Source organism: Cibotium barometz, chromosome 15, assembly GCF_041138505.1.
Source record: "Cibotium barometz isolate CiBa-2024 chromosome 15, ASM4113850v1, whole genome shotgun sequence".
Taxonomy (NCBI): domain Eukaryota; kingdom Viridiplantae; phylum Streptophyta; class Polypodiopsida; order Cyatheales; family Cibotiaceae; genus Cibotium; species Cibotium barometz.
In genome coordinates, this window is record NC_141060.1 from 8351433 (window position 1) to 8359424 (window position 7992).

At 37.6% G+C, this 7992-nt stretch overlaps 1 protein-coding gene across 1 annotated transcript; it reads left to right on the top strand.

Annotated features, from left to right (window-relative positions):
* Nucleotides 1-3966: 3966 nt before the first annotated feature.
* Nucleotides 3967-6330, top strand: LOC147630930 (uncharacterized). The gene is made up of 6 exons (XM_086808992.1): nucleotides 3967-4060; nucleotides 4211-4308; nucleotides 4496-4610; nucleotides 5386-5510; nucleotides 5656-5729; nucleotides 6255-6330. Exons 1-6 carry the CDS (start codon nucleotides 3967-3969, stop codon nucleotides 6328-6330), a joined length of 582 nt encoding a protein of 193 aa, XP_086665118.1.
* The last annotated feature ends 1662 nt before the right edge of the window (nucleotides 6331-7992 follow it).

The following is a 7992-nucleotide window of genomic DNA, read 5'->3' on the forward strand; positions in this document are numbered from 1 at the left end:
TTAGACATTTCATTAGATGTCTCAAGCATTCAAACTCTCATTGCCTTCCACCTGAATGTTATTCAAATAATCACCCTACTGTGGATAGGTTCATCCGTCGCCTTACGCATGAAGCGACCTCCTATAATGGCTTAGTCATTAGAAGGATCACTATGTGGGATAAAGTAACACAACAAATGCCATCCAAGTAGAAGATAATCTGATGGTCAAGGGAGCCAAAGCATTAGATTCTAAATGTGATACCACTTCTACTATTAAACCCATTGCTAAGGGTAACACTTTAGTGGTGGGTAACACTTTAACGGAGATGAATTTCACAAATTTTTTGAAAGTAATCCAACATGGAATGAAGGCTAAGAAAAGGAACATATTTATTCAAGGAGAGAGTGGTCATGAGACTTCTGAGTGCCGCACACGTGCAAGTGCTCGTCACTAATTATTTCAAACCTCAACACAATTGGATTTACCTTTTCCATCACAGCCCCACAAGCCATAATGCCTACTACAACACCTCAACCCAATGCTGAGTAAACGGCATAGCAACCTATTGGCATGCTGGATTTACAATGGAAAGATGTGTCGTTACTTAATGTGTCCTCTATAGAGGCTATATGCATAAAGAGCTATGCATGCATAGAGTATACTACATGCTCTATGGTGGCTCTATGCAGCCTTAGAGCTTGCACAACTCAATGCATGCCTAGAGCACACATACTCTATGCATGCATAAACCATGCTCTCTTTATGCATGCATAAAGCATAGAGATCACATAGTCTATATTCTATACATGTATAAAAACTATAGAGCATGCACACATAAAAAGTATAGATGCTCTATGCTTAATCTATACTCTATGCATGTATAAGGTATGCATGCTACGTATGCATAGAACATGCATACTCTTTACGTATGCATAGATTATGCATACTCTTTATACGCATAGATCATAAAGTATAGAGCATAGATTATGAATGCGTGTATAGGCATAAGAATGTATTTATACACTATGCACGCTATGTATACATAGACTATAGAGTATACATACTGGAGGTAAGCTATTGTTGGTCTTTCACCTTATTTGAGACATTAGCTCTTCTCAACCACTGGAGGTAAGCTCGTACACACAAGCTCTTTTTATATTTATGATTTTCTATGCAAAAGTATGCTTTGTTTTGAGCTGAATCCACGTTTTGTTTTAAAGTAGCCATGTCTAGTAATCTACGAGACTGCACATAGGATGAGATCCAAAATTCCTTCCAAGTGTTCCCCCTTGAGCCAACATGAGATAGCTCGGTTGGAGCTCACCTCACCCATTCTTGACTCATTGAGTCCCACCACCCTGAGTGTTCAAACTGTTGCTAGTGATGCAAAGAGTTCATGACACAGGTCTCATTGTAGCCATTATGTAGTAGGGCTAGTGGTAATGGAAGTGGTAGTGCTAGTGGTGGTGGTGCTTTTAGCACTAGTATATGTGGAGGTGGTAGTGATGCTACTACTACACCACATCATCCTCCTACTACACTACATCATCCTCCACATTTTGTTATGTGGAGGTGGTAGTGATGCTACTACTACACCACATCATCCTCCTACACATTTTGTTAAGACTACTCCATATACTTATCAGGGTGTCACTTCTACAATAACTTTGGGTTTCATTCCTAGAGCCACTCGTGGCATCCCTCTAGACTTCACTTGGGTAGACACTCCTTTTTCTCGCACTCCCTTTACTCCCTGCTCTATAGCATCAGGGTCCCTATACTCCTATAGATGCTATGATGATAGGTCCATCATTGAGGATAAGCCAGGTGGTAGGGTATTGACACTCACCTCTGTAGTGTGCAGTTTAGCCATGACATCCTCGTGAAGTGGCATGACCAACCAGAAGAATAAAAGAATTGCATTTTTGAGTAGCTTCATAGAGGGTTCCTAGTCTCAAATCTCTTCCAGCAATTCAACAAATAATTACATGCTCAAGAGAATGAGAGATCTAATGAGCCATTGAAGGTTTGAGGTGTGAGATGTAAATTTAAATAAAAGAAAGAGTAAGCCCATGTATCTCAACATCAAAGACCGAAGGAAAGCTAAGGTGGAGGTTTGTAACACCCCCAATAAGTACAAGCAATTACAATGAGATGCTCATAAAGTACGCCTCAAAGGTTCAGGTACTTCTCACCTTTGTGTTGGTGGCATCGATCACTTTGGTTCAGGTACTTTGTAAGTCTTCATCTCTTTCTTTTTGCAAGATACTCCCTACATTGAGGAATAGAACCATAAGTTTTATCATGACAATGTAACATAAAAAAGATAAAGTACAGAAAGATAAATGATACACATAATTTATGTGTGAAATTTAGAAAACTAAAAAGTTTAATGTTTGACGATATTATATACTTACATAGTTGACAATATGGGCCCAATTGAGCTCTTGCCTTTCTCGCTCCATCTTGTCAAACAAGGATGTAGTTCCGTGACACCACGTGAAATCATACTCTTCTTTAGTATAACCATGCCCATTGAAGGAAGAGTATTTAGCATATTTAGCAAGTCGAAGCCACGAGAAGTGGAAAGATGCATTGATGTGATCACGACTAGTAGCTCTTACATGGGCCTCTTAGTTTTTTTTTTTTTGTAAGACAACTTTCAAATGTTCTTTGTAAGAGCTATGTTCGTAATTTTTTTAAGAGCGCTAGTTTCACTATTTTTTTTTGTTTGCAAGACAACTTGCAAAATTTCCAAAGTATCAAGATTTTCTAATACCGTATTTGGAGTTTTATACTTCTTGTGAAGTTTCTTAATGTCAATGATGAGTTATCGCATCTTGAATATGAATATCTGTGCACTTTTTAGTTTTCCGAATTCCACACATAAATATGCATAAATTTGATTATCTTTTCTACATCTTTGTTTTTAATGTGTTTATATTTAAAGTTACTAGCTAGGTAGTATGGGCACAACGAGACAGGTTGGGACAAACTACTTGAATCTGTCTCATTTCACCCAAAAAAAAAAGATTTATACCAGTGTCGGTATTTATATCGAAATAAACATTGATATTTGCATCGATATTTACGTCAGTAAAAACATCGATGCCCGATGCATATACCAATCACAGTAGGTAGCATCAGTATACTAGTTTATAAAGACAACAGTTGAGCGATAAATATTATTGACGATTCAATACCGACAGTGATAATGATCAGTGTGGGTAGTTTTAGGCAAAAAAACCAAATCTAAATCTTCGGTATATACGACGGTATTACGGTATTAGGGTGATCTCTTGTAGTGGTTGGATGTTGTTTAGACTCTCACCTTAGAATAGGGCTTAAATAAGCGCAGAGAAGCCCAAGGATGGTTGTGTGCCCGCTTAGTTTAGGGCCATAAGATGATGTGGAGTGGGATATTGGAGGTGCAAGGGCTTGCTAATATCTTAACCTTGTGTCCAGTGTAATTTTTGCATTGTGGCAGCAGGCAAAGCAAAGCTGTGGTGTTCGCCTAGCGTCCCCTCGAATCTAAATGTGTTCTTATTATTTTGTGTATATTTTACACAAAATTAAATGTGATCTTAGTATTGTTTATATTTAACCCTCGAATCTAAATGTGATCTATTTATTGTTTATATTTCACACAAAATGAAATTATGCTCACACTTGCGGCCTTCGTCAAACTAGAGCGCATCGTTCTCACAAAATGAAAGAAATTAATATAATATGGCTCACACCTCTCTATATAAGAGTTTTGTGGGGAGCAGGCGCAAGACAACATTGCGTTTCTTATGAGCGGCGAAGCGTTTAATTCCTTGTCTGTGTACATGGCGTTGCTTTTTTCATCAATTACTTGTAGTTTTTTTTTGGGGGGTTACCTTTTTATACTGAGGTTTTTGTACCAGCTTAGCTTCCTGGTATCACAAGACTAACGTCCTTAGGCAGCTTGCTTTCTCGCAGGATAGCTAATTAGAAGAAGCTATGGAGGCTTGGGTGTACAATCCCGCAGATGATGACCGCAGGCTTCCTCACAAATACGTTCCTAATCGCCCAGTATCAAAGGAACACTTGAAAGGTGACATGTTTCGTCAAGTTTAACTCTTTTCGTTATCAACTCAACGCACAGTAAGCTTAACAGTCAGCTTGTTTGCTGCGTTAAAGATTGCGTCATGATGCTCAAGGCCTAAGGGAGGTTTTACTCTTTGTTAATTTAATTTTCGTGTAGAACTCGGCGTCTTACATTGGAAAATAGATGTTGACTGCAACTGGGAGAGAGACCCTACGCTCGAGAGAGTAAAAGGCGACCATGGCTACGTTTATTGGGTAATCAGCTTGTTATTGCAGCTAGCAATAATTAATCGTTTGGTATTTGATTCCTATGATATGGCATTATAAAAACGCAGTACTAGTGCAGCTTACTAATGCAAATGAAGGTGACGACTACTACTACTACTACTGCGTGCATGCATATGTGATATGATTTTGGTTTGTAATTACTACCATGATGCAGGAGACGATAACTGTAGCACCTGGCGTTATGGACAACTTTGAGCAGAAGACTGAACACTTCTTTCAGGAACATCTGCATCCCTATGAAGAAAGCCGACTTATCCTTGAAGGCCGTGGTAAATTAAATCAGTCACTTTATTTGGTCATGAAAATCTTCGATGATATTGCATAATTATTAATTACCCCTTCCTACATGTACGACGCGCCGACCAACGTCAACCCTATTGGCTCCCAAGCAACCCAAATTCCGGTCAAGTAGCTGTCAACGACGTTCATCTTCTTGCATATATACGTCGCCCTCCTCCACTGTGCTGTGCTGCAGTGGGCAACTCACGGAACTTTATCTACCACCAGCGCCTACCTATGTCATGATCATGGTGGTGTGGTCACACATCCCATCAACGTATGATTTGTGGTGACTCTGCACTCACACCTCAGGCAGCGAAAATGTATTTCAACATTGCATGACTTGCTGATAGCTTGCTCCTCCTCCTCCTCCAAAGTCTTGGAAAGGGAACGATATGCTACAAGGGTAGAGCTACGAAGGTAGGGTCTCCGTCTTGCTCTCTCATGCGGAACGCAACAACGAGCAGCATTAGCATGAGAAGACGAAGTGTGCGTGTGCGAGGATTTGGGCGAAACAAATTTGGGCATGATGATGTTCCGGAAAGAAGACTTGAAAGCAAGAAAACGCGAGGAGGAGGGTAGAGAAGCCATCGGCACCATCGTCGAGCAGATATTCAAATTAGGCTTCAATATGCAAACTAAAAACCTAGGCTTGTTTTTGTGTAATGTTATATATATATATATAACCTGGTATGTGTAGCATTGCACTTATAACTAGGAAGTGCAGCTAAGCTAATGCTAATCATATCTAGCCTTTCTACGTAGGTTATTGGGACATAAGAGATTACGATAACAGCTGGATAAGGTTTACTGTCAAAAAGGGAGATATGATTACCTTGCCGCCAGGAATGTACCATCGATTCACGCTCGACACCGAAGACTACATTAAGGTACATATGGTTATCTTTTTGACTCGCGGCGCGTAAATACTAGGATCAACCAATCCTTGATCTTTGCACACACTCCTTGATCATATTCCCTCACTATTATTTCGGTTTCATTAATCTTAATCTACCAATTACCTTACCAACGCAGGCAGTTCTTCTATACACAGAGGTTCCCACGAGGATCGATCTTCTTAAACCTGATGGAGATGAGATAGAGTCGAGGTAAATTTATCATCCTCTCTTTCTCTCTTTGTAGGAGGAGTGATAGGCTATCATTTTTATGTACTATGAAGCGAATGTCTTGGTAACACTCTAATCGGTTCAGGAGCTTGTTATAATCTGTCTGTATTCTTCTTGTTACTATCAGTCACCTCCTTGAACTTTTCACACAGACTTTAGATGAAGTGAAACTTATCTCCAATAACTAGTATTCATTCCTTCCTCTATTTGGAAAAAAAAAACATTTTTAGATTAAGTGAGACTTATCTCCAGCTAGTATTCCTCTCTTTTTTTTTTCAATAACATGTCTTTACAAAGACAAGACAATCCACACCCATGAGTAGGTAGTCTTGCATTATCATGATATATCTACTTTAAATATTTGCATAATTTGGTTTTCCTTCACAAAGAATTTATCTTTCGTATACGCATGTATATAGTGAATTGTTGGTTTTGCATCATCATAATCTGTTGTTGACGGTGTTGCAATGTCTCTAACTATTAACAGGCTTTTGGTTGAATTTACAGGAAAGAGTATGTGGCCAATGTGTTGAGCAATCCTAGTGCAATGTTTAGGTCAATAAACTCGACACTAGCAATGTGATAAGAGATCATTAAGCACGCTACAAGCATGAATTCATAGACAATACATTTTGTATCAGAAGCTAGCTTCGGATTTCTTTGATGGAGTTAATTAAGAGAGGAGGAGGAACAATATAGTTGGCTTCTGCTCTTGTAGTATGAAGATAGAGAATCTTGCCCATTTTTTGGATGGCCTCTTTTTTGATTCATGAATGTGGTTTAGAATTTGGTTTGTTTGGAAAAGAAAGATGCTTTTATAGAGTTGAAAAATGGTTCACGGTAGATGCTCTTCAATCATCCTTCTTGTGGTTTTTATGTTTTAAAAAATCATTGTTCTATCTACACTCTTCTTTTTTTTGTTGTACGTATTTCTTTTTTTGTTGTGAATAAAAGTTTTCCTAATGGTCATCTCATCTCCTAATCCTGCCATTCTCAATAGAAAATGGAAATCCAGAGTTGATTATAAGATAACTTACAATTTCTTTTAAAGAATAGACATTCTAACAATGGTGTTCTACATCCCATAATGAATAGGCAATCTTTGATGAGTTTTCTTTGTGTGTATGCATGTGTGTGTTCATTTGGCTTAGCTAGGATATTTAAAAAAATCTTATCATATTTTTAGTTTGAAGGTATTCTTGGTTAGAAATTATAATAATTACATACAAATAAACACAAGTAGGCCAAGAAATTTGTACATTTATTATTACCTGATGTTTTGAGACAACTTAAGTTATATATGCCATTCGAAAAAGTTTGTTTTGTGCATAACAAAGGTCATTTATTTATTTTTACGAATTTAGAGGTTGCCAAATGATAAAAGATAAAGAAAGATGAGCTAATTCAAGAAGTGTTTCGCTATTATTTATTTGCACCAATTTAGGAGTTGCAATGTGATACAAGATATAAAAAGTTGAGCTAATTTAGGAAGTGTTTTGCTATTAAGTTGAGGAAAGGTGATTATCAAACATAAGATTTCTATAAAATGTTAACACTAGTTTGTAAGGAAAAAAATTCATTTGTTGTTTGTGGATTCAATAGTGAGTTTTTTTCTCTCAAACAAATTCCTTCTAGGAGATCTTACTCTTTTTTAGATCAAATAAGCTCCTTTTTTGAGATTCTATGAACTCAATATGATAGTCGAAAAAAATCTCAAACTTCAAAAAGTTTAAGAAGCATACATATCATTGAGGCTCTCTCGGATCCCATGTGGCCATTAAAAACAAGCCCTACACATGAGTAAAAAAACTGTTAACACAAACTAGCATGCTCGCTCTGCTGGTAGTGGTGTTAATGGAAAACCCAAATACACAACACTCCTAACAAGAAGCTAGCCATATGAAGAGTACTCTCCTTTTGTGTGTCGTGGGGGGGAACTTCGTAGCTTAAAAAGCTTAAAAGTTTCTTACTTAAAAGTATATGTACAAGAGGACCATACCTCTCAAGCAACACAAGCTTCAAGTGAATTCACCATCAAGGATTACAACAGGAAAAGCAAATTTGAGAAAACTCAAGATCTTCAAAGCATTATCCAAGGCTAGTGTCGAAACTCTATAAAATAAAAAATGTCTCATACTTTTGTTAAGACTTACTTTTGCAGATTAAATCAAGGCTTTCTACGAACTTCCGACTTCTTATGAATTACGAGTGAAAGCTAAGTAATAACTATACTTTCTAAATTTCA

Excerpts from the sequence above, each read along its gene's own strand:
- LOC147630930 (XM_086808992.1), top strand. The coding sequence starts at position 3,967 with ATGGAGGCTTGGGTGTACAATCCCGCAGATGATGACCGCAGGCTTCCT. Across the intron at positions 4,061-4,210 it reads ATCAAAGGAACACTTGAAAG|AACTCGGCGTCTTACATTGG; the intron begins GTGACATGTTTC and ends ATTTTCGTGTAG. Across the intron at positions 5,511-5,655 it reads ACACCGAAGACTACATTAAG|GCAGTTCTTCTATACACAGA; the intron begins GTACATATGGTT and ends TTACCAACGCAG.